At 41.3% G+C, this 27782-nt stretch overlaps 1 protein-coding gene across 1 annotated transcript in view; it reads right to left on the reverse strand.

Moving 5' to 3' along the window:
• Window positions 1-18909, reverse strand: part of LOC142150595 (NXPE family member 3-like) — a 28649-nt gene extending 9740 nt beyond the window's left edge. The window contains exons 1-4 of the mRNA XM_075205795.1: window positions 18415-18909; window positions 16958-17178; window positions 15778-15848; window positions 14848-15063 (exon numbers count right to left, since the gene is read on the reverse strand). Of these exons, the coding sequence (XP_075061896.1) occupies window positions 14848-15063; window positions 15778-15848; window positions 16958-17178; window positions 18415-18909 (1003 nt within the window). The remainder of the gene's footprint in view (window positions 1-14847; window positions 15064-15777; window positions 15849-16957; window positions 17179-18414) is intronic.
• Window positions 18910-27782: the final 8873 nt, after the last annotated feature.

Below are 27782 nucleotides of genomic sequence, written 5' to 3' on the forward strand. Positions count from 1 at the left end.
TTGCCCTAGTGTGGGGAGGAGAGACAATAGTTATTTAAGGAAGGAAAAAGGTATATATATTATAGGGATGAGCGCACTCGGATTTATGAAATCCGAGCCCACCCGAACGTTGCGGATCCGAGTCGGATCCGAGACAGATCCGGGTATTGGCGCCAAATTCAAAAGTGAAACTGAGGCTCTGACTCATAATCCCGTTGTCGGATCTCGCGATACTCGGATCCTATAAATTCCCCGCTAGTCGCCGCCATCTTCACTCGGGCATTGATCAGGGTAGAGGGAGGGTGTGTTAGGTGGTCCTCTGTGCTGTTTAGTTCTGTGCTGTTTAGTTCTGTGCTGTTTAGTTCTGTGCTGTTTAGTTCTGTGCTGTTTAGTTCTGTGCTGTTTAGTGCTGTGCTGTGCTGTGCAGTGCTGTGCTGTGCTGTGCTGTGCTGTGCTGTGCTGTGTTCTGCAGTATCAGTCCAGTGGTGCTGTGTGCTGTGCTCTGTCCTTCTGAGGTCAGTGGTGCTGCTGGGTCCTCTGCTGTGTCCTGTTCAGTCCAGTGGTGCTGTGTCCTGTGCTCTGTGCTTCTAAGGGCATAGTTATTTCCCCATTATTCCCAAGTTTTTAAAAAATAAAAAAAAAGTAAAAAAAAATAAAAAATTAGAAATTAAAAAAAATATATATAATTATAACCAAATGTGCAAAACCAATCCAGCAGTATAAGTCCATTGGTACTGCAATATTACCAAGTTCACACATTCTGCAGTATCAGTCCAGTGGTGCTGTGTCCTGTGCTCTGTCCTGCTGAGTTCCGTAGTGCTGCTGGGTCCTGTGCCGTGTCCTGTTCAGTCCAGTGGTGCTGTGTCCTGTGCTCTGTGCTTCTAAGGGCATAGTTATTTCCCCATTATTCCCAAGTTTTTAAAAAATAAAAAAAAAGTAAAAAAAAAAAAAAATTTAAAAAAAAAATAAATATATAATAATTATAACCAAATTTGCAAAACCAATCCAGCAGTATAAGTCCATTGGTACTGCAATATTACCAAGTTCACACATTCTGCAGTATCAGTCCAGTGGTGCTGTGTCCTGTGCTCTGTCCTGCTGAGTTCTGTAGTGCTGCTGGGTCCTGTGCCGTGTCCTGTTCAGTCCAGTGGTGCTGTGTCCTGTGCTCTGTGCTTCTAAGGGCATAGTTATTTCCCCATTATTCCCAAGTTTTTAAAAAATAAAAAAAAGTAAAAAAAAATAAAAAAGTAAAAAAAAAATAAATAAATATAATAATTATAACCAAATTTGCAAAACCAATCCAGCAGTATAGGTCCATTGGTACTGCAATATTACCAAGTTCACACATTCTGCAGTATCAGTCCAGTGGTGCTGTGTCCTGTGCTCTGTCCTGCTGAGTTCCGTAGTGCTGCTGGGTCCTGTGCCGTGTCCTGTTCAGTCCAGTGGTGCTGTGTCCTGTGCTCTGTGCTTCTAAGGGCATAGTTATTTCCCCATTATTCCCAAGTTTTTAAAAAATAAAAAAAAAGTAAAAAAAAAAAAAAAATTTAAAAAAAAAAAAAATATATAATAATTATAACCAAATTTGCAAAACCAATACAGCAGTATAAGTCCATTGGTACTGCAATATTACCAAGTTCACACATTCTGCAGTATCTTGTGCTACATATAATGGAGACCAAAAATTTGGAGGATAAAGTAGGGAAAGATCAAGACCCACTTCCTCCTAATGCTGAAGCTGCTGCCACTAGTCATGACATAGACGATAAAATGCCATCAACGTCGTCTTCCAAGCCCGATGCCCAATCTCGTAGTACCGGGCATGTAAAATCCAAAAAGCCCAAGTTAAGAAAAAGTAGCAAAAAGAGAAACTTTAAATCATCTGAGGAGAAATGTAAAGTTGCCAATATGCCATTTACGACACGGAGTGGCAAGGAACGGCTTAGGCCCTGGCCCGTGTTCATGACTAGTGGTTCAGCTTCACCCACGGATCTTAGCCCTCCTCCTCCTCCCCCCCCCTACAAAAAATTGAAGAGAGTTATGCTGTCAGCAACAAAACAGCAAACAACTCTGCCTTCTAAAGAGAAATTATCACAAATCCCCAAGGCGAGTCCAAGGGTGTTGGTGGTTGTCAAGCCTGACCTTCCCATCACTGTACGGGAAGAGGTGGCTCGGGAGGAGGCTATTGATGATGTAGCTGGCGCTGTGGAGGAACTTGATGATGAGGATGGTGATGTGGTTATTGTAAATGAGGCACCAGGGGGGGAAAAAGCTGATGTCCATGGGATGAAAAAGCCCATCGTCATGCCTGGTCAGAAGACCAAAAAATGCACCTCTTCGGTCTGGAGTTATTTTTATCCAAATCCAGACAACCAATGTATGGCCATATGTAGCTTATGTAAAGCTCAAATAAGCAGGGGTAAGGATCTTGCCCACCTAGGAACATCCTCCCTTATACGTCACCTGAATAACCTTCATAGTTCAGTGGTTAGTTCAGGAACTGGGGCTAGGACCCTCATCGGTACAGGGACACCTAAATCCCGTGGTCCAGTTGGATACACACCAGCAACACCCTCCTCGTCAACTTCCTCCACAATCTCCATCAGATTCAGTCCTGCAGCCCAAGTCAGCAGCCAGACTGAGTCCTCCTCAATACGGGATTCATCCGAGAAATCCTGCAGCGGTACGCCTACTACTGCCACTGCTGCTGTTGCTGCTGTTAGTCGGTCATCTTCCCAGAGGGGAAGTCGTAAGACCGCTAAGTCTTTCACAAAACAATTGACCGTCCAACAGTCGTTTGCCATGACCACAAAATACGATAGTAGTCACCCTATTGCAAAGCGTATAACTGCGGCTGTAACTGCAATGTTGGTGTTAGACGTGCGCCCGGTGTCCGCCATCAGTGGAGTGGGATTTAGAGGGTTGATGGAGGTATTGTGTCCCCGGTACCAAATCCCCTCGAGATTCCACTTCACTAGGCAGGCGATACCAAAAATGTACAGAGAAGTACGATCAAGTGTCCTCAGTGCTCTTAAAAATGCGGTTGTACCCACTGTCCACTTAACCACGGACATGTGGACAAGTGGTTCTGGGCAAACGAAGGACTATATGACTGTGACAGCCCACTGGGTAGATGCATCCCCTTCCGCAGCAACAGCAACAGCTGCATCAGTAGCAGCATCTACAAAATGGCTGCTCATGCAAAGGCAGGCAACATTGTGCATTACAGGCTTTAATAAGAGGCACAACGCTGACAACATATTAGAGAAAATGAGGGAAATTATCTCCCAGTGGCTTACCCCACTTAGACTCTCATGGGGATTTGTGGTGTCAGACAATGCCAGTAACATTGTGCGGGCATTAAATATGGGCAATTTCCAGCACGTCCCATGTTTTGCCCACACCATTAATTTGGTGGTGCAGCATTACCTCAAGAGTGACAGGGGTGTGCAGGAGATGCTTGCGGTGGCGCGCAAAATTGCTGGACACTTTCGGCATTCAGCCAGTGCCTACCGCAGACTAGAGGCACATCAAAAAAGCATGAACCTGCCCTGCCATCACCTCAAACAAGAGGTTGTGACGCGCTGGAACTCCACCCTCTATATGCTGCAGAGGATGGAGGAGCAGCAAAAGGCCATTCAGGCCTACACAGCCACCTACGACATAGGCAAAGGAGTGGGGATGCGCCTCAGTCAAGCGCAGTGGAGACTGATTTCCGTGTTGTGCAAGGTTCTGCAGCCATTTGAACTTGCCACACGAGAAGTCAGTTCCGACACTGCCAGCTTGAGTCAGGTCATTCCCCTGATCAGGCTGTTGCAGAAGCAGCTGGAGAAAGTGAGGGAGGAGCTGGTAAGCCATTGCGATTACACCAAGCATGTAGCTCTTGTGGATGTAGCCCTTCGTACGCTTTGCCAGGATCCGAGGGTGGTCACTCTTTTAAAGTCAGAGGAATACATTCTGGCCACCGTGCTCGATCCTCGGTTTAAAGCGTATGTTGTGTCTCTGTTTCCGGCGGACACAAGTCTACAGCGGTGCAAAGACCTGCTGGTCAGGAGATTGTCCTCTGAAGAGGACCGTGACATGCCAACAGCTCCACCCTCATTTTCTTCCACATCTATGGCTGCGAGGAAAAAGCTCAGTTTTCCCAAAAGAGGCACTGGCGGGGATGCTGATAACATCTGGTCCGGACTGAAGGACCTGCCAACCATTGCAGACATGTCTACTCTCGCTGCATTGGATGCTGTCACAATAGAAAAAATTGTGGATGATTACTTTGCTGACACCATCCAAGTAGACATGTCAGACAGTCCATATTGTTACTGGCAGGAAAAAAAGGCAGTTTGGAAGCCCCTGTACAAACTGGCTCTATTTTACCTGAGTTGTCCCCCCTCCAGTGTGTACTCGGAAAGAGTTTTTAGTGCAGCGGGGAACCTGGTCAGTGAGCGGCGAAGGAGGTTGCTTCCTCACAACGTTGAAAAAATGATGTTTATAAAAATGAATAATCAATTCCTCAATGAAGTACAGCACTGCCCTCCAGATACTACAGAGGGACCTGTGGTTGTGGAGTCCAGCGGGGACGAATTGATAATGTGTGATGAGGAGGAAGTACACACTGTAGGGGGAGAGGAATCAGAGGTTGAGGATGAGGACGACATCTTGCCTCAGTAGAGCCTGTTTAGTCTGTACAGGGAGAGATGAATAGCTTTTTTGGTGTGGGGGCCCAAACAAACCAATCATTTCAGCCAAAGTTGTTTGGTAGGCCCTGTCGCTGAAATGATTGGTTTGTTAAAGTGTGCATGTCCTATTTAAACAACATAAGGGTGGGTGTGAGGGCCCAAGGACAATTCCATCTTGGACCTTTTTTTTTTGCATTATATGACCAATCAACAGTCGTTTGCCATGTTCAAAAAGTAAAACCAAATTTAAAAAAATACAAGAAATTAAACCAAAAGTAAAATGCCGTGTCATAATTTAAAACAAGAGGTATTGACGTGCTCTAAAACTACTGTATTGTTGTTTATATTTTATAAACACTACACTTGACAGCTTGAGTCTTTCAATAAAAAAGTATCTGTCCATTGCACGAATATTTGCAACAGGGACAATTTTAGGGTTAAGAAAGTCAACTAATAACACTTCGACGCTGTCTGTCTTTATAAACACTACACTTGGAAGTTGGAGGAGGTATTGTGGCCCCGGCACCAAATTTACTACCGGGGCCACTCCACTGTGCAGTCCATATTTAGGTGTATCAGATATTAAACAACGGTGACAGTTGATGCCCAATTTTTTAATTATATTGTGGCCTCGGTACCAAATTGTGTACCGGGGCCACCACACTACGCAGTCCAGATACTTGTTTGGTGAAATTCAGACCAGTTGAGGGTTTTATTATTATATTGTGTGGACCACTCTATCTATACCACACTACAACTCTATACCACTCTATTTCATACTTTAATTCTATTTCATACTTTAATTCAATTTCATACTTTAATTCTATTACTAATTACCATAAAGAGGAACAAAATAAACCAATTTTACCAAAAGTATAATATGACTTAGACTTACAAACACTACACTTGAAAGATCGTGCCTTTAAATGAAAAAGTCAGTCTTCATTGCACGACTATGTGCAACAGGGACAGTTTTTTGGGTTTACAAAGTCAAACAATAACACTTTGACCCTGTCTGTCTGGGATCTCAATGACGAATTGTCTGTACCATGTTTGGAGGAGGTATTGTGGCCCCGGTATCAAATTGGGTACCGGGGCCACCCCACTATGCAGTCCAGATACTTGTTTGGTGGAATTCTGACACGTGGAGGGTTTTATTATTATTATATTGTGTGGACCACTCTATCTATACCACACTACAACTCTATATACCACTCTATTTCATACTTTAATTCTATTTCATACTTTAATTCTATTTCATACTTTAATTCTATTTCATACTTTAATTCTATTACTAATTACCATAAAGAGGAACAAAATAAACCAATTTTACCAAAAGTATAATATGACTTAGACTTACAAACACTACACTTGAAAGATCGTGCCTTTAAATGAAAAAGTCAGTCTTCATTGCACGACTATGTGCAACAGGGACAGTTTTTTGGGTTTACAAAGTCAAACAATAACACTTTGACCCTGTCTGTCTGGGATCTCAATGACGAATTGTCTGTACCATGTTTGGAGGAGGTATTGTGGCCCCGGTATCAAATTGGGTACCGGGGCCACCCCACTATGCAGTCCAGATACTTGTTTGGTGGAATTCTGACACGTGGAGGGTTTTTTAATTATATTGTGGCCTCGGTACCAAATTGTGTACCGGGGCCACCACACTACGCAGTCAAGATAGATAGATGCGTATTGCGTATCATAGATAAAGTACATTCAGTGGTGTGGGGCAAATTGAAAAATATTCAAAATGCACTGACATTATCAAAAACAAGAGGTTGTCACACGCTAAAACTCCAACATGTATATGATGGAGAGGATGGAGGAGCAGCCGTATGTGTAGTGTAATGCAGATCTGTTGAAGGTTTTTTTTATATTTTATTGTGGTGCCCAGTGCCCACTCCTCTACGCAGTCCAGGTACATTTATTGGTGCGAATCATAAAAGTTCAGGGTTTTTAATATATATTGTGGTGACCCACTCCTCTACGCAGTCCAGGTACAATTATTGGTGCGAATCATAAAAGTTCAGGGTTTTTAATATATTGTGGTGACCCACTCCTCTACGCAGTCCAGGTACAATTATTGGTGCGAATCATAAAAGTTCAGGGTTTTTAATATATTGTGGTGACCCACTCCTCTACGCAGTCCAGGTACAATTATTGGTGCGAATCATAAAAGTTCAGGGTTTTTAATATATTGTGGTGACCCACTCCTCTACGCAGTCCAGGTACAATTATTGGTGCGAATCATAAAAGTTCAGGGTTTTTAATATATATTGTGGTGACCCACTCCTCTACGCAGTCCAGGTACAATTATTGGTGCGAATCATAAAAGTTCAGGGTTTTTAATATATATTGTGGTGACCCACTCCTCTACGCAGTCCAGGTACAATTATTGGTGCGAATCATAAAAGTTCAGGGTTTTTAATATATTGTGGTGACCCACTCCTCTACGCAGTCCAGGTACAATTATTGGTGCGAATCATAAAAGTTCAGGGTTTTTAATATATATTGTGGTGACCCACTCCTCTACGCAGTCCAGGTACATTTATTGGTGCGATTCATAAAAGTTCAGGGTTTTTAATATATTGTGGTGACCCACTCCTCTACGCAGTCCAGGTACATTTATTGGTGCGAATCATAAAAGTTCAGGGTTTTTAAGATATTGTGGTGACCCACTCCTCTACGCAGTCCAGGTACATTTATTGGTGCGAATCATAAAAGTTCAGGGTTTTTAATATATTGTGGTGACCCACTCCTCTACGCAGTCCAGGTACAATTATTGGTGCGAATCATAAAAGTTCAGGGTTTTTAATATATTGTGGTGACCCACTCCTCTACGCAGTCCAGGTACAATTATTGGTGCGAATCATAAAAGTTCAGGGTTTTTAATATATATTGTGGTGACCCACTCCTCTACGCAGTCCAGGTACAATTATTGGTGCGAATCATAAAAGTTCAGGGTTTTTAATATATTGTGGTGACCCACTCCTCTACGCAGTCCAGGTACAATTATTGGTGCGAATCATAAAAGTTCAGGGTTTTTAATATATATTGTGGTGACCCACTCCTCTACGCAGTCCAGGTACATTTATTGGTGCGATTCATAAAAGTTCAGGGTTTTTAATATATTGTGGTGACCCACTCCTCTACGCAGTCCAGGTACATTTATTGGTGCGAATCATAAAAGTTCAGGGTTTTTAAGATATTGTGGTGACCCACTCCTCTACGCAGTCCAGGTACATTTATTGGTGCGAATCATAAAAGTTCAGGGTTTTTAATATATTGTGGTGACCCACTCCTCTACGCAGTCCAGGTACAATTATTGGTGCGAATCATAAAAGTTCAGGGTTTTTAATATATTGTGGTGACCCACTCCTCTACGCAGTCCAGGTACAATTATTGGTGCGAATCATAAAAGTTCAGGGTTTTTAATATATATTGTGGTGACCCACTCCTCTACGCAGTCCAGGTACATTAATTGGTGCGAATCATAAAAGTTCAGGGTTTTTAATATATTGTGGTGACCCACTCCTCTACGCAGTCCAGGTACAATTATTGGTGCGAATCATAAAAGTTCAGGGTTTTTAATATATTGTGGTGACCCACTCCTCTACGCAGTCCAGGTACAATTATTGGTGCGAATCATAAAAGTTCAGGGTTTTTAATATATTGTGGTGACCCACTCCTCTACGCAGTCCAGGTACAATTATTGGTGCGAATCATAAAAGTTCAGGGTTTTTAATATATTGTGGTGACCCACTCCTCTACGCAGTCCAGGTACAATTATTGGTGCGAATCATAAAAGTTCAGGGTTTTTAATATATATTGTGGTGACCCACTCCTCTACGCAGTCCAGGTACATTTATTGGTGCGATTCATAAAAGTTCAGGGTTTTTAATATATTGTGGTGACCCACTCCTCTACGCAGTCCAGGTACATTTATTGGTGCGAATCATAAAAGTTCAGGGTTTTTAAGATATTGTGGTGACCCACTCCTCTACGCAGTCCAGGTACATTTATTGGTGCGAATCATAAAAGTTCAGGGTTTTTAATATATTGTGGTGACCCACTCCTCTACGCAGTCCAGGTACATTTATTGGTGCGAATCATAAAAGTTCAGGGTTTTTAATATATATTGTGGTGACCCACTCCTCTACGCAGTCCAGGTACATTTATTGGTGCGAATCATAAAAGTTCAGGGTTTTTAATATATATTGTGGTGACCCACTCCTCTACGCAGTCCAGAAAGATACCTTGTTGCAACGTTTTGGACTAATAACTATATTGTGAGGTGTTCAGAATACACTGTAAATTAGTGGAAATGCTTGTTATTAAATGTTATTGAGGTTAATAATAGCCTAGGAGTGAAAATAAGCCCAAAAACTTGATTTTTAAACTTTTTATGTTTTTTTCAAAAAAAATCCGAATCCAAAACCTTAAATCCGAACCGAGACCTTTCGTCAAGTGTTTTGCGAGACAAATCCGAACCTCAAAAATAACGAAAATCCGGATCCAAAACACAAAACACGAGACCTCAAAAGTCGCCGGTGCACATCCCTAATATATTATAATTTTATATATATTTTATATATATATTCTTCAGTATGTATCTATGTATGTGTGAGACAGAGATAACATTTATTAAAAACCTAATGTGTCATATTTTTTCCAAAAGAACGTCTACACAGGATGCTGCCTATGCCACAAAAATTAGGGTGCTAGGGAGGACCCGAGGAGTAGACACTGGACAAGGCCTAGAATGAGGCTATCGAGGAGGTTCTAGAGGAAGACCACTAGAGGAGACCCTGGAGGAGAACCAGGAGGAGGTCCAGGAGGAGGGCCAAGGAGTTTCCCTTTCCTCAGTGTACATTTCTTCTACCTGCGAGAATTCCCTTTCCCTATCCCACCACCAATGGAGGAAGCACAGGAGGCCCTAGTGAAGGTGGCCAAGGAGGCCCATGAGGAGGAGGCAGGGAGCCAATTCCACACTCCTTGGAGAAGAGTGTAAGTTTTGTTTATTGAATAATCTAGTCTAATATCAATAATTTTGTTTTGAAGCATAAAAGTGTAGGCCTCGGGAAGCCTTTCAATAATAAATATGTCTTTGCCTAGGAAAATTTCACCATTCAACAGGTGTCTGACATCATGGGCCTAATAAGTGTTTGTTGTCAAGAAATCACCCCCCCACATGTACCTCCAAAATGTAGTCATCTGACTATTACTGTGTTCAGAATAAGATGAACCTTTGCAGAGATTTCCACTTAATGTAGCACCTCTGAACTCTGCTGAGCTAGAAAAAATATGTGAACAAACTACACCAATAGATATGTTTACAAAAAGTTATAAAATTATTATGATGATTCCGAGTTTAATGTAAACCTCTGTGCAGCACAGTTGGCCTACCCGGTACTCATGCAAGTTTCAAAATTACCCAGGCAAATATCCAAAATATAATAAACAAGTTTATTTAACTAAATGGTAGCACCAAGCAGCAATAAACATATTTAAATAACAACCTGCAACAGACAACATCTAGGGTATAATGGAAACACATTACCAGTATCCTAGCCTCTCTCATGGACTGCTGTCTATCCATCCAAGCTTTTCCCCTCTCTCCTTTGAGGTTATCAGCAAGGCAATGATCTTGAGTCACTGTCACTCCGCTTTCGGCAGTCACACAGCTGCCCAAGACCTGGAGAGGGCAAAGACAGTTCTCCAAGCACCGATTGTCCCTTTCCTGTCAGAGCAGATTGTGAGGATTCAACGCCAGTCTGACTTCAGCTATCACTGGGTAGTGAATGCCCATTTGCTGTTCTGGGGAGCTGTCTTATAAAGGCAGAAATTACCTTCTTAGCAGTTTCAGGACCTGCCTGATGGTCCTTTTTTGTTTTTTCCTTTTCACAGAAAAGGAAAACACAGACAAAGGGATAGCAGATGAGACACTCTTGTTATAATTAAGGATATATATTGTTCTGTGGCTCTACAGCAGAGGTTGTTTAAACAGGAGAGATCTCAATTCATGCTGGCAGACCTTTTAACTACTTACAAATAGAATATATACAAGTTGAAATATGACTGACGATATAGTCTACTTGTGAGTAGCGAGGTTCAGACTGGTTGAGTTGATATTAATACCTTGTTTCACCACAATTACGATTGTAATTTTTTTTGCAAGGTTTTGCGAAGTTTCGTTTACAAATTTGATTATAAAAATAACTATTTTGTTTAAAAATAATTATGTGTGTGTGTTTTTTTTTTTTAAAAGCAAATGTGTACTAATGTACATTTACAAAGGTATGTATTTTGTACATGCTTTTTCATATCGGCCAATATCATACAAACAGCACACATACTACATCATACAAAGAGCTAATAAGCAGGGCTCATATAATACGTATGATAATAATTATTATAATAAAGCATGAGTAAGAAAGGAATTGCGCCCCTATGTGTTCCTCTGTCAATAGGCAATACAAATGCATGTCATACACAAATGTACATCTACCGATGAATTGAAAAAAGGCCGAATATAAACATACTGCCACGTGCACCAGCTTTTAAATCACATAAGTGACTTAGTAACATATTCAACAAGGCAAGTATTACCTATTGTTAGACGTGATGGCTCGCTCCTTTTTTCTTAGGGCCGCGTCCCGGCTGTTGCAATGACAGACTGGACGTCTCTTCCGTCAGCAAGGCAACGTCCTGGACGGTCTGTTAATCAGCGCCACGTCCCGGCAAGTGTGGACAGCCGGGCATGTGCGCAATGATTAACACGTGGCTCTGATTATTCCGCTTACTATTGACCCTCGACCTTTGGACTGTTCCTGGTACTGTATCCTGTATTCCAGTTATCCTCCACCTCTGTGTTATGATCACCTTTGATAAACTATTACTATGCTAGAGTGAAGTCCTGGGGGCTTCTGAGTACCTTTGAATTCTACTAGTTCTACGGGAAATGGTTACAGCTGTAGATGAAGACCTCAATCCTTCTGTTCTAAAACTTTATCTCGTTAGCCGTAACACCTTTATACACTTGAACACAACCATGGATGTGCGTATGCCCGATGTACGTTCATTTTTTAAAAAAATGCACTTCACACTTCAAATGTATCAAGCTGCAATTTTGACACTGATGCTCAAAATCACTGGTCATCTCTGGCGATTTGCTGCGATGTAAACACTCCCGTGTTTAGCTAACTCTCCTATATATGGTGTAAATGAGGGTGGTTACTGTGTTTATTGTGGGTTATTTATTTTTATTAAATGTTAGTGGTTGTAATGAGGGTGTTGTGGTTTTTTAAACATTTTCTTTTGTGGAACTACAGGTCCCAGCCAGCCATGGATGTCAGGGCATGTTGGCACTTTTGGTTCTCCAAGTGCCAACATGCCCTGGCTGTCGTGGGTGTGCTGGTGCTTGTAGTTATACAAGCAGCAGCATGGCCACACTATTTTGGGCAACCTGGCTAGCTGGGACTTGTAGTTCCACAAAAGAAAATGGTGTCCGTTTGTTATTTTAACTCTTTATTGCCGGTATTACCCTACTACCCACAGCCCAGGGGTAGTAGGAAGAGCCCTAGTGCTATCAGCACTGGGCTGGGGGTCTCTAGGGGGGGGGGGGCGCCCACTCGTTTTTTTTGGCGGACCCCACTCCCTAGGGAATCCAGCCCAGGGCTGAACAGTCTAGGGTTGGTTAGTCATTATGGCAGGGGGACCCCTGCTGCGTGTCCCTCTGCTATAGTGCCGCCAACCCTGGCTGGTTTGCCTAGTGCTGGTTAAGTGAAAATCGGGGGGACCCCACGCAAAATTTTTCCCTGATTTTCACGGAACCAGCAGTAGTCAGGCATCACTAGGGTTAAACAGGAATAGAGGGGGGACCCCAGGCTTTTTTTTTTTTTTTAAACTTTGATCTATTCTTTACCATTTTTACACCGACAGGGCAGTGTAACAGTGTAACAGTGATGTTAAAAAAGAGGTTCCCAGGTGCTTGTTATGACAGAAAAGATGTGGGGTAGATGTAAAAAGGCTGAAAGCCTAGTGTTTACTTTACAAAAACAATGGTGAAAAACAAAGTCAAAAACAAAAACAAGAAAAAATGGTATGCCGGCACACATCCAAGTGATTACAATAGACACTGTACCACAATGTCTATATATGCTGGAACAAAATAAACAAAATTGTACAGCTGTATAACAAATCGACAGGTTCAAGCATGACTTAATATCTGTAGTAACCAAGCATGTGACAGCAAGGAGTCCAATAAGTCCAATGCTGGAGTATTATGAATGCAACAAATCCTTAATGTACACAATGGTTTGCCAGTCCTGGATTAGCAATAAAAGGAAATGAACACTGCGTGTGATCAAAAATTAATGAGTTCATACACATAGTGTGAAATCAGCAAGAGCTGAGCAGGCACTAACCTATAGCTGGGAATGCTGCCCAGAGCAGTCCTGGTCCAGTAAAATGATCTCCACGTGTAGCTGCTGAACAGTTATTCTGAGTCCTGTAGCAGAGCGATGAGGGAATCCCAGCCGGGCGTCCTTCCTCTCTGCTCAGCTGGTTGTTCACGCTGCCCTAGGTTGTGTGCATGCGCAGAGGCGCGATATGTAAGGATGAATATATATATATATATGTGTATATATATATATATATATATATATATATATATATATATATATATATATATATATATGCTTAGGATTGCAGATATGGTTAGGCTTAGAATTAGGGATGTGGTTAGGGTTAGGATTAGGTATACTTTTGTCAACCTAATAATACTGTGTGCATTTCAATTGTTGACCTAATAACATTGTTGAAGTCATTATTGTCGACTTTTCAACCCTGTCTATAGTCTGGTGTTGACCATGTAAATGTCTATCATGTATCTGTCAAACATATGTATCATACACTTTTGAAATGGTTTTGAAATTTTGGAAGGAGGCTGCCTATACTTATAGTGTCAGACTCTGAAATGTCAGACTCACATGTAGCACTCATGGACCCCCTTAGACTATGCTCAGGATTCTGTGAATGCCCAATTTGTTCTTCAGCCTCAGCATTCTTTTTATGCACTGATGTGGCTGTTTTAGAGGCAACAGATCTACACTCAGAGCCAGAAAGTGGTGTATGGGAAGTTACAGAATATGAATTACAATTTTGGGTTCTCAATTTTGCAATGGGCATTCTAGAATGAGTAACAGCAGTAGAAGGGCCACTACTAGCAAAATATGGTCATGGTATGAGCCTTTTTTTGCCACTGTGAGTGGTGCATGGAATGTTAGCTATTTTAATTTTTTAGACAAATCAGCACATTCATCAGTAATTGTTCCCTTCATCCTTACATATATGCATATATACATATATATATATATATATGCATATGCTTAGCGTGTTGTATCTGGCATGTTTTGAAGCAAACTCTCCTGAGTTTGCTTACTCGCAGCTTCATACATTGGAGACTTGTATAGCTGCAGTGGCAAACAGTGGTGAGTTTGATCTCTGGCGATTTTGCAAATAGCGATTTTGACAGAAGCAGAACTCTGGCGATTTTGCATGAAATCTCATCTTCATACATCTGCGAGTTTCAACTCTCACGATAAAATCGCTGGATTTGCAAAATCGGACCTTGATACATTTACCCCATAGATGTGTAATTTATATTGAATATATTACACTACATACATTTTTCTAGTTTTTTTTTATGTTTGTTGTTGGAAATATTAACACAAGCAGACACAACATTTCAAATATACTTTCTGGAAGGAGAAGAGAGAACACAGTTGATTATGGACATTGAAAACTACACTCATATATATTATAATATCATATAAATAAGGATGGATCACTTATACTCTTCTATGTTCCTTTATGTACTGATTGTTTTTGGTATGGTAGCACTATTAAATAGAGTAAGGTCAGCACTGGAAGGGTATCATATTAATAGTGGTATGTGTTAAGCGTTCATTCCTTAAACCAACTATGATGACTTCATGTAAACGGAAGTGCCTGTTATACTTTGCTGTGCCTCAAAAAGAATAAAGACTTCACGAAAGATCTGTTCAAGTTTGAATACCGTTCCAGTTTCTAGCAGCAAACACATAGATAAATAGAGGTATCTACATAGAATAATGGGCGTCATACAGTGTCACTGAATTTTTGTAGAAAAACAAAGTAAAAATCTTACTTGGAATGAATAGGTCCAAATATTCAAACCATTGGCGAATAGTGGAGTCTCCAAACATGTGTATGTCTTTCCCTTTGAGACAGGCAAGAGCATCGGATGACTGAGTAAAATGTCGCCCCAAACATGTTAGGGATGTCCACACATCACCATAATAGAAGCCAGACGGTTGTCTAGATTCCTGGCCAGGTCTGCAGACCGAGAGATTGGAGGTAAGTTCTGCAAGAGACAGGGCTAAGTGAGAAGGACAGAGGAATAAAGTTCTACACTGTTTAAAAGCTCAGCCAACACCCTCACCATTTGGGCTTTCCTGTTGCAGTTAAAATTAATAAAGACCACAAGGGCACTAATAAAACACCTCCAGACTAATAAACTGTAAGGGTTGCTCCCATGGAAATCTCACCATTTCTACAATGCATCTGCCTCCCAAAAAAATTTGTACATGTACCATCACAAGCGAGTTTTTCAGAAGCCAAAGGCTCCAATGCATTGGCTGTAAGGAAAAACAGTACAGCAGTGAAATAGTGCCACAGCCATGAATTCAAGCATTGTTGATCATTTAAACAAGCTCGTTGGACCGGAAAGCTTTCTTAAAAGCTCTCATTTAATTATACCTGTTCTATTGATTTTGGGGTGCACTCTTTAACTCATCTCATTATCTGGATTTATTCTGTATGAATGGAGAACTGCACAGTGCCACTTTCTTTTTTTTCCGTATGCTGCATGTAATACCAGTATCTATATAAGTAATTACTATTAATACTGTTTAAAATACAGTATAATTGTGGAGCACAAAATGCACTTTGGCATTAAGATTATGAAAGCACACTTTGGGTTATAAAAAAGGAAGAGGATTTCATTCAGCTGTCAATATGAAAAAAATAAAATAAGTTATAGAGTGACTACAAGTCCATTGCTCTGCTGTTAACTTACCCAATGAGCTTTTATCTGACATGACATTGATTTGAGGAACCTTGCCAGGGATAATCTGGTCAGTGACAGAGCTGTGGGAAAGCAATGGTTGAGTAAACAGATTTGAATATGGCATATACATTATTAGAATTAGCAGGCCTAAAAGTAAAGTTTCCAATTCTTTTCTCAAACCCACCCATCTTGGGGCCCATCAAGAAAATGTGTTTTTATTTAATTGTCTCGTAGGAACATCTATTGATGACTCATCCATAATTTCTTATTGTTGCTGCTGATTCACTCCTGTCCCTATAACACACATGAAATAAGTGTTGATAGCTATGTCTTATCCAAATGTACTTGTGGACTTATTACTTTCCCTTGGTTATGTTTCTTGATATCAAACAAAAGCATTTAGATGGATTTTTCCACTAGGTATATGTAATTTATTGTATGCATTTATATTGAGGGATGGACCAGATGCAAAACAGAATTATCCTGTATTGCTAAACAAATGGGTGACCATTGTTCTCCAGTGAATCTAGCTAGACTTCCCAGAGTACATCTCTGCAGGATGCTTGCTGTCACCTGAGGAATTGGGAGAAGCATCATTGTCACCCTCCATTATGCAGGTACCTAATCTAGCAGGAAAGTGCTATCTGGGATCAGACTCCGAGTTCACACCACCGTTGGAACTGTATAATGCTTAAAAGGTAGCATAGCCATTCAGTCTTGGTTGTACATCTTACTTTGGACAGGATTACTAGGGGTTACGGCTTCTGTGGGACTGTTCTAGGAATGTTCCGAGGTTTGGATCTGCTAAACCTCCTCAGACTTTGAAATTTTATGTACCAAAAAAACAGGGGGACATTGGCCTTGGTCCCTGCCTTGCTGGCAGAATAGTGGACGGTGTGGCTTTGGGGCAATGACAGGGCTCCAGAATAACAGTGATTATGGCCACTTTAGGTCAGGGTAGTCTAGTAGTATAGGGACAGACTAATGATCTAAAATGTCAAAATAAACTCTTATTGCATCAGAGCTTGGTGTATGGATCATTTCCTAGCACTTTGAATTTATAAACCTTGCACATGTAAATCAAGGAGATTTGTCGTTTCTCTTTTCTTGCCATTTTATATCAGATAAACCTGTTGTTTGTTTAAGGTTTTAAGGAATTAAGAACTCTCTAATGGACAATAATACTCACCCATTCAGCAGAGAATCCTCCAGTTGATTTGTCACATTGCGTCGTTCACCACTGGAATGATAAACTAAGGAGTCACACGGCAGCTTCTGTGGCCTCACACACTGCCACGTGTTACCAGAGACGGGGTCCTTGTATTTGCACACGTCCTTTCCTGACAGTTCCAGGTTACACTCCATCATCTCACTGCTATCGTTAAATTGGAAATATCCATAGAAGAAGAGCTGGAAAACAGAACCATAAATTCTCTACCAAGTGTGCGACAAGTAATTCTGCTTCCTGACATGGAAGATATAATGGCGCCATTCTCATCATTTACCGAAACTATTATAAATATTTATGTATAGGTAGAATACACCAGGAAATGCAGATATTAACAATTTAGTCATTATTAGATATGACAACTAGGGAGAAATCAACAATTTAGAATGCATTTTGCTGTAGCCCAGTGCCTGTTGTCTTAGACAGCTACCACATTATAAGCAGACCTCTGTTCTTTACACCCCAGTAACCTCATTATAGGCACAACCCTGATACTTACATACAATCCAACTCATTTTAAGCATACTGCTGTTCTATACGCATCAGTGATCTCATTATAAGCATAACTTGTTAGTTACATACCGGGACCACATTATAAGCACACCCCTGTTGCAGAAAGGTCCAAATCCAATAATGTTAAAAAACATACTTTAAAGGAATAATAAACTGACACTAGGTCCTATACCTATCTCCTATGTTAAGACAGATGAGTACACTCAATATTGAACATAATAGTAAATTCCAACTTTTTAGGATAATTTAGATAGTTGATGTCCCTATTCTTGTCATGGCGAAACACACAAAATAATTTCAGGAGTACATACATAGTGGATAATGTCATTATTAGGAGGTAAATCTGTGTATATCTATTATAATGCATTATACAGTGTAAGGGTTTTACAAGCATAGGACTTTTCTCTGAGTTGAGCCAACTATAACAGGCATGAAACCCCCAGATATATTGCAATTTTTTTTTCAATGTGGCAGGGGGACGTGGCAGCAGGCTGGCATAACTGGCCAATGTGGTTATCCTAGGATAGGAAGAGAGCATCAAGTGATTGGCTAAAATCCTACCTGGGATTGCCTCTTCAACCAGTTATACCCTACTGATGAATATCCAGCCACATTGTGATAATGATTGACTTATTTAACTCTTGATAAGGTTATCATTATATGTAAGTAATATGGGTACACTAACAAAACACAATTATAATAGAATCATCATCATCAACATTTATTTATATAGCGCCAGCAAATTCTGTACCGCTTTACAATTGGGAATAATCATTAATTAAACAATACTGGGTAATAGATACAGACAGAGAGGTAAGAGATCCCTGCTCGCAAGCTTACAATAGTGATCGATAATGGTTGCTGGATTGATAAGTGTTAGACTAGTCAGGACTACTCTATATCACCTTTTCTGGATGGCTCTCCCTCTTCCTCTTCAAAACATCCACAGCCTCACTGGAGTGAATGAGCCTGATTTGTACCTCTGCTTTGCCTGGCCATGGGAGGAGTAATGTGGCCAAATAGCTTCCATTACCGAAGTCCTTTACATGTCCAGTCACTCCAGCCTTAAGTGCTCGAGAGTGCAGTTTAGCCCGGAAGTAATCTCCTCCATATTCCTTTGGTCGACCATTGTGATCCCGAGCTGTGATGACCACTTCCAATGTCTCCCCAATCCTGTATGTGTCCCGTGCATCCAGCAGATGGTAATCACAGTGTCTTGGGCTGGTAGAAGAATGATAATGTCTCACAGTGGATCGAGGTGCCGGCCAATCAAGCAATCTTAAAAGTTCTATGAATTTAGGAACAGCAGTTGTGGTAGAGACAGACATGGTTGTAGGGACATTCTTGGGTAGTGTCTGCATCTTAGGGGAGGGTGGCTTGTGCATCCTCAAAGAATCCATATTTAGGAACCTGTAAGGTAACTAAAGATATCACAATCACCACTCACTCGAAAAATGAAACAAACCAGTTTTGGAATAAACCGATCTATGATACAAAACTAAGTCACAATATACTGAATTACCCAAATGAGGCATTCCATGGGAGGTCCACCACCATAGTAATAGTTTAGGGGCAGAATATATTATAAAACTCTCTGTGTAAATGTACAGAAACACAGCAAATCACTAGTTCAAGTTGTGGACATTTTTTTCATCTTCAGGTATGTTCATCCATGCTGCTACTACTGCTCTGATCATTATTCTGTGAATTTCATCCCTGCAATCTGTGTTTAAGTATGTTCATCCATGCTGCTACTACTGCTCTGATCATTATTCTGTGAATTTCATCCCTGCAATCTGTGTTTAAGTATGTTCATCCATGCTGCTACTACTGCTCTGATCATTATTCTGTGAATTTCATCCCTGCAATCTGTGTTTAAGTATGTTCATCCATGCTGCTACTACTGCTCTGATCATTATTCTGTGAATTTCATCCCTGCAATCTGTGTTTAAGTATGTTCATCCATGCTGCTACTACTGCTCTGATCATTATTCTGTGAATTTCATCCCTGCAATCTGTGTTTAAGTATGTTCATCCATGCTGCTACTACTGCTCTGATCATTATTCTGTGAATTTCATCCCTGCAATCTGTGTTTAAGTATGTTCATCCATGCTGCTACTACTGCTCTGATCATTATTCTGTGAATTTCATCCCTGCAATCTGTGTTTAAGTATGTTCATCCATGCTGCTACTACTGCTCTGATCATTATTCTGTGAATTTCATCCCTGCAATCTGTGTTTAAGTATGTTCATCCATGCTGCTACTACTGCTCTGATCATTATTCTGTGAATTTCATCCCTGCAATCTGTGTTTAAGTATGTTATAGGAAACTGTTATCTGTTTAAACTTAGGTTGGCACAGTCTTTTATTGCTGCCTAATTTATGATAGGTATCTGGCCTCTATCCTTTCCCACAAATGTTTTCTTTTCCTTTGATTAGCTGACCAATTAGCACATCTGTAGTGTATTCCTAAATTAGACTGACTACATCTTAGTTTCATTCTATGGGGAGACGTATGTGGGGTTAGACGTGTGTGATTTCTACACTAAGTGGGATTTTCTCACAAAGTGGACGAAAATGCACAGTTAGACAAACATTGGACTACATTTGACTTGATTTAACTCCCAGCCAATAAGCAACATCTGCCACAGCCTATTTCTGCACTACTTGTCTATTTATATGGACTACTGCTAAGAGGTAATTCTTAAAATACCCTTGCTTTTTGCTTTTACCCCTTTTATCACAATGATTCACAAATTGCTTTTCTTAGTCTCATTTCATGGCATGATCTTTAGGACTGTGTCATCTTTCACCCCTCCACCAACACACAAACTTGTTCATATTGCACCTGCATTACTCCACTCACCTCTATTTAACACCCATGAACTGTTGTCCTATTTATTATCTCTAACAAGTACAGCCTCCACCTGTCGCCAGAAAATAAAAGGCCACACATCTTACAATCCCCTTGCCTATCTTTCGCTCACTCTGCTTCTATTAGCTGGTGATATATCACCTAATCCAGGTCCCCCACACTCCTCACACACACATACATCAGAACACTACCGTTCTATAGCAAACCTCAAACACATCACCTGTCTACCCTCTCTTCCCAAGTCCTTTAAATGTGCCCTTTGGAATGCACGCTCTGTTTGTAACAAACTTACCTCCGTTCATGATCTCTTCCTCTCAAAAAACCTCAACCTTCTGGCAATAACAGAAACATGGCTCATGCAATCAGACACTGCCTCACCTGCAGCACTTTCACATGGTGGCCTCCATCTCACCCACACCTCCAGACCTGAAGGCAGACAAGGAGGTGGGGTTGGACTACTTCTCTCCCCACAGTGCACATACACAGTTCTACCAAATGTCCCATCACTCACGTTCACATCTTTTGAAGTACATGCTATTCGCATTTTTAATCCATTCTCCCTACGTGTTGCGGTGATCTATCGTCCCCCTGGAGCACACCAACAATTTATTGAGGATTTCTCTGCATGGCTCCCTCACTTCTTATCTTCAGACATCCCCACCATCATCATGGGTGACTTCAACATCCCCATTGATAACCCACCTTCCAAAGCTGCTTCCAAACTACTCTCTCTAACATCCTCACTTGACCTCTCCCAGTGGATTGAATCATCTACTCATAAGGATGGCCACTGCCTTGATCTTGTTTTCTCTAGACTATGCTCAGTTTCTAATTTTATTAATACACCCTTCCCCCTCTCGGATCATCACCTTATCAGCTACACTCTCACCCCCACTGCTCTAACCTCTCTACTGTCTGACTCAACCAAGCCTCCTCATACTCGTAGAAATCTTAATTCTATTAATCTTCAACAATTTTCCACCTCTCTCCAACACCTTCTCTCCCCTATCTCTACATTCTCATCCCCTGAGATGGCAGTACCTCATTTTCACCTAACCTTAGCAACGGCCCTTGATCAAGTGGCTCCAGCGACACTTCATACTACACGTCGACTTCGATGTCAACCGTGGCACACCAAAGCAACACGAAATCTTCAAAAACTGTCCCGTAAAGCAGAACGTCACTGGCGTAAATCTCGAAGCTCTAATGACTTCTTCACATATACTTCTGTCTACCACTCCTATCGAAATGCTCTGGACACTGCAAAACAAACATACTTTCAATCTCTTATCTATGCTCAGGCTTCTAACCCCAAACGCCTTTTCAATACATTTAATCATCTTCTCAATCCTCCCACCCCGAACCCTCCATCTACTATCAGTGCTCAGGATCTTGCTTCCTACTTCAAGGACAAGATTGACAAGATCAGACTAGAAATGGTATCCTCTTCCTCAACAAGCCATCAGCTCATTTCCTTCCCACTACCCTCTGACACCCTTTCTTCATTTGACCCCACAAATGAAGAGGAAATTTCTACGCTCTTCTTATCTTCCTACTCTACCTCCTGTCCTCTTGATCCTATTCCCTCGCAAATTGGTAGATCCCTGTCTTCTGTGCTCATTTCACCTCTAACTCAAATCTGTAATCTCTCACTCTCTACTGGCATCTTTCCATCACTATACAAGCATGCAGTGATTACTCCTATTCTAAAAAAACAAAACTCCGACCCAAACTCTCTCTCAAATTACCGTCCCATCTCTCAGCTCCCTTGCCCCTCCAAGCTTCTAGAGAGAATTGCCTACACTCGCCTCACACGCTTTCTTTCCGCAAACAACCTGTTGGATCCTCTTCAGTCTGGCTTTCGTTCTCAACACTCCACAGAGACTGCGCTGACCAAGGTTGTTAATGATCTGATCACTGCTAAGACTGAACGCCATTACTCTCTCCTAATTCTCCTTGATCTCTCGGCTGCATTTGACACCGTTGACCACTCTCTTCTCATACAAACACTGCAATCCCTAGGTCTTCAAGACACAGTTCTATCCTGGTTCTCATCTTACCTCTCTAATCGCTCTTTCACTGTTAATTTCTCTGGAGCCACCTCTGCTCCGCTTCCCCTATCAGTTGGAGTACCACAAGGCTCGGTGCTAGGTCCTCTGCTGTTCTCTATCTATACCGCTTCTCTTGGAAATCTAATAAGTTCCTTTGGCTTTCAGTATCATCTCTATGCGGATGATACCCAAATCTATCTATCCTCTCCTGATATCTCGACATCTGTGTTGTCCCGTGTAACTGACTGTCTTTCTGCCATTTCATCTTGGATGGCCTCTCGTCAACTCAAACTTAATCTTTCTAAAACAGAGTTAATAATATTCCCACCCGCCAACAAGAGCATACCTGACATTTCTATCTCTGTTGATAACATGACCATAAATCCCACCCCACAAGCTCGCTGCCTAGGTGTAATCCTTGATTCACGCCTATCCTTTGTTCCCCACATTGACTCTATATCTAAATCATGTTACATACATCTAAAGAACATTTCCAGAATCCGCACATATCTCACACAAGACACTGCTAAAACCTTAATTCATGCACTAATCATCTCCCGCATTGACTATTGCAATTCCCTCCTTACTGGTCTTCCCAAGAACAGACTCAAACCCCTAAAATCTATTTTACATGCTTCGGCAAGACTGATTTTCCTTGCAAATAGCTATTCCTCTGTTGAATCACTCTGTATGTCTCTACACTGGCTGCCTGTCTTCTACCGAATCCAATATAAAATACTTTTACTAACCTACAAGGCCATCAACAAAGCTGCACCAACATACATCTCCTCTCTTGTCTCAAAATATCTCCCAACTCGGCAACTCCGTTCTGCAAAAGATCTGCGTCTCTCATCCACCCTCATTACATCCTCCCATTCCCGGTTACAGGACTTTTTTCGGGCTGCACCCACTCTATGGAACTCTCTCCCTCGCACAATAAGACTCTCCTCTGTTCTACAAACTTTCAAGCGTTCTCTGAAAACCTACCTATTCAGACAAGCTTATAATATTCCTCAACCACCATCTTAACCTCACTACCTTTAGCCTGTTACACAATTTCACACAAGACAACTACCCCCGGAATAACATTGTTGTGTGACAGGATCATTTAGCTTATGAGTCACCCTACCTTTGCAGTCTGGCTGGGCCAAGATGCAAAATGTATACTTAACCTCATGTGTCAATCTCCCATTGTCCCATAGATTGTAAGCTTGCGAGCAGGGCCTTCTCATCTCTTTGTCTGTTTTACCCAGTTTGTTTATTAGTTTATTACGTTTGTCCCCAATTGTAAAGCGCTACGGAATATGTTGGCGCTATATAAATAAATGATGATGATGATGATGATGATGGACATGAGATTAGGTTCTGATAAAGGTCGTGAATGAGCTGTGACCACCAATGATTGTGGCCTACTTATTAGTAAATAGTCTACTGACTTATTACACCAAGGTTTCCTAGATTAAATCATGAAAAGAAAGCGTCTGTCAAAACGATATAATCGTTCAGCTATAATTGATTGATACATTGATTTTAAATGTGTAAAATTATCATGTGGCTCAGATTCAATTGATTAAACTAGATTGAGTTAATTAATTCCATTGATACCTATAAAGTATGAGGTAGGGTTTATCTATCTAATATAATCAAATTTAATGTTTTTAAATGCTTTTTATGTATATTATTATTATAAATTTTTATTTATAAGGCACCACAAGGTGTCCGTAGCGCCGTACAGGGACAAACAAATTACAATACAATGGGAGACCGCACAGTACAGTAAACAGTAAGCACAGTAACTCAATAAGCTCAATGCACAGCTAGAGAGGGCGGGGAAGGGGGAGGGAGGATCCGCAAACGACGGGGCCCAAGAAGGAGGGCGCGGAAGACAGGGAGAACCCCAGGGGGGAGTAGGGAGCGAGAGTGGACGTGGGGTGTAGGACCCTCGAGGAGGAGGGCTAAGTAGCTGGAGAGCAGAGTTAGAAGTGGTGGAAACAGGAGGAGAGATGGCCCTGCTCAGAGGAGCGTACAATCTAAGGGGAGGGGTGGACAGACAGAGAGATGCAGGGGTGAGAGGGAGAGTAGGGGGATGGAGGCAGAAGATAAGGTAGGAAGTTAAGTGGGCGACAATAAGGCCTTAAGAAAAAGGTGAGTTTTTAGGGCCCATTTATATTTTGATGATTTTATGTAATTGTTATTAACACGCCGTCTGTCATAGCTGCAGCAGCTAGCTATATATAAATGAATAGGGCAGCACGGTGGCATAGTGGTTAGCACTTCTGCCTTATAGCACTGGGGTCGCGAGTTTGATTCCCGTCCATGGCCTTATCTGTGTAGAGTTTCCTCCCACACTCCAAAAACATACTGGTAATTTAATTGGCTGCTATTAAATTGCCCTTATTCTCTCTCGGTCTGTGTGTATATGTGGTAAGGGATTTAGATTGTAAACTCCAATGGGACAGGGACTGATGTGAGTGAGTTCTCTGTGGATTTAGTGGCGCTATATAAATAAATAGATGATGATGAATGGCTAAGATGAGACAAAATGTATTTCAAATATGCTAACCATGTTTCTAGAATAATATTGATATATGTTATTGAATATTTTATTGTAATTGTTATCACAATTTGAGTTCTGCGATTATGAAACAAGTGGACTTTAGCTGTAAGATCAGCTGCTGACTTATTCATTTCTGATGCTATTGATGAAATTATTGTGAGCGGTGAAACACGTTTGAGTCAAGAATTAAACTGGATTAAGTGAATTCTACCTATCTGATGTAGTGCATTAAATACCAATATGGCTGAGTGGAATGGGATTATTTTATACAATAAGGATTGATCCACCATAAACAAACTTTTAATGCACCGGTAAGACCTGAATTGTAACAAGAATTCTGGTTTGAATATTGCACTCTCCAGGTTGTATGGAACATTTGTGTTGCTAAGAGAGATAATTGTTCCATTGATCATTGTGCATATTTTCTAACCACTACTTTAATAACTCAGGACATCTCTTTGATTGTGTTTGGACTTTATCACTCTTCATAAAAGATTCAACAATTTATATTTGCAGTGCTTGATACACGGTCATTATATTTCACAGCCAATTTTCAACAATGAAATCAAATTGCAACTCTTACTTTTAAGCTTGTATTTGTAACATATTATCATGTGCTATGTATCTTAGTTTTATATATATATATATATATATATATATATATATATATTATAAGGGCAAGATTACATCTTAAAAACGTCATTTTGCCATAGAGAATCTGTGAGAGGGGGGGGGGCACGGTGTTTGAGGGTCTACATCTTAAAACGTATTAAAGCTATTAAACTGAAAATTGGCATGCGAATGGAGAACGGTCCACAGGTGCCACATGTGAAATGTCAGAAAAAACGAATAAAGAATGACAATTTAAAGTTCAAAATGTCGCCATTTGTTTTCTACTTGCTGTTTCGCAAAAGTCGCAGGTTTTTTGGGGGAGCTTAACTCGGTGTACAGGGCATTTAAAGACACGTGGTAAGTTTTGTTAGAAAGCTATTAGGGCTGAGGAGTGCCTTTGAGGGTTCACAAGTTTGAGAAAGTTACAGTTTTTTTACAATTTTGTAAAACATGCCCCATTTTAAAGATAGGAAATTTCAGAAAACTTCATAATGTTGCGCATGTCAGATAGACATGTGCTGGGTGTACTGAAAATGACTTCACTTGAGAGCACAAACATGGCTGACTGACCCTATTGCTTAGAAATTTTCTTCTGTGAGCAGGAGAATTTATCCATATTTATTGGGTACAGGGGGGCTGGATGGTGTTTTGGGACTGAGGGGGGGCACACTACACTAGTATTAGCCCTGACACCGCTCTCATTTCACAGTTTGATAATCTTTCCGAGCAGTGCCAGAGTTGTGTAAAAGAGCCCGTTTAAACTTCCCGCCCCCTCAGTGAATTATTTGACTAAACTGAGCCTGGGGGCAGGAGATTTAAGTGCTCAGGTTCCTGCCGTGAATTGAAATAAAAAAAAATAAAAAAACATGAGATCCCCCCTCTATTCACTTATAACCCTAGTGCTGACAGCCCACTGCTCGTTCCGTGAAACCTGGGAAAAAATTTGCGTGGGGTTCCCCCGATTTTTATGGAACCAGCACTAGGCAAACCAGCCGGGATTGGAGGCACTATAGCAGGGAGACATGCGGCAGGGGTCCCCCTGCCATAATGACTAACCAACCCCAGGCTGTTCAGCGCTGGGCTGGATTCCATAGGGAGTGGAGTCCGCCGAAAAAAAACCTCTAGGGACACCCAGCCCAGTGCTGATAGCACTAGGGCTCTTCCTACACCCCTGGGCAGTGGGTGTAGGGTAATAACGGCAATGTAATTGATAAAAAAAACAAACAGACGCCATTTTGTTTTGTGGAACTACATGTACCAGCCAGCCAGGTTGCCCTTAATAGTGTGGGCATGCTGCTACTTGTATAACTACAAGCACCAAAGTATAACTAAAAGTTTTGATATGCTTATTTCATTATTTTGATCCCCATAGGGTTCTCATTTTATTCATTCCCCATATATATATTTTTTTATATACGGAGATTTAAAAAAAAAAAAAAAAAAAGCGTGAGGTCCCCCCTCTATTCACTGTTAACCCTAGCGCTGCCAGCCCATTGCTGGTTCCGTGAATATCGGGAAAAAAATTGGTGTGGGGTTCCACCGATTTTCATGGAACCAGCACTAGGCACAGCAGCCGGGGTTGGAGGCACTATAGCAGAGGGACACGCGGCAGGGGTCCCCCTGTCATAATGACTAACCAACCCCAGGCTGTTCAGCGCTGGGCTGGATTCCCTAGGGAGTGGGGTCCGCCGAATAAAAATAGCGGGCCCCCCCTTAGAGACACCCAGCCCAGTGCTGATAGCACTAGGGCTCTTCTTACACCCCTGGGCGGTGGGTGTAGGGTAATAACGGCAATGTAATTGATAAAAAAACAAACAGACTCCATTTTGTTTTGTGGAACTACAAGTCCCAGCCAGCCAGGTTGCCCTAAATAGTGTGGGCATGCTGCTGCTTGTATAACTACAAGCACCAACATACCCACGGCAGTCAGGGCATGTTGGCACTTGGAGAACCACAAGTGCCAACATGCCCTGACACCCAGGGCTGGCTGGTTCCACAAAATAAAATGTTTACAAATCCACAACACCCTCATTAAAACCACATCCATTTAATAAAAATAATAAACCCACAATAAGAGACAGTAAACATCCTCATTGATACCATATATTTTTATTAAAAATAATAAATACCCTATACTTGATATGCTTATTTCATTATTTTGATCCCCATAGGGTTC

Source organism: Mixophyes fleayi, chromosome 4 (assembly GCF_038048845.1).
Source record: "Mixophyes fleayi isolate aMixFle1 chromosome 4, aMixFle1.hap1, whole genome shotgun sequence".
Lineage (NCBI taxonomy): Eukaryota > Metazoa > Chordata > Amphibia > Anura > Limnodynastidae > Mixophyes > Mixophyes fleayi.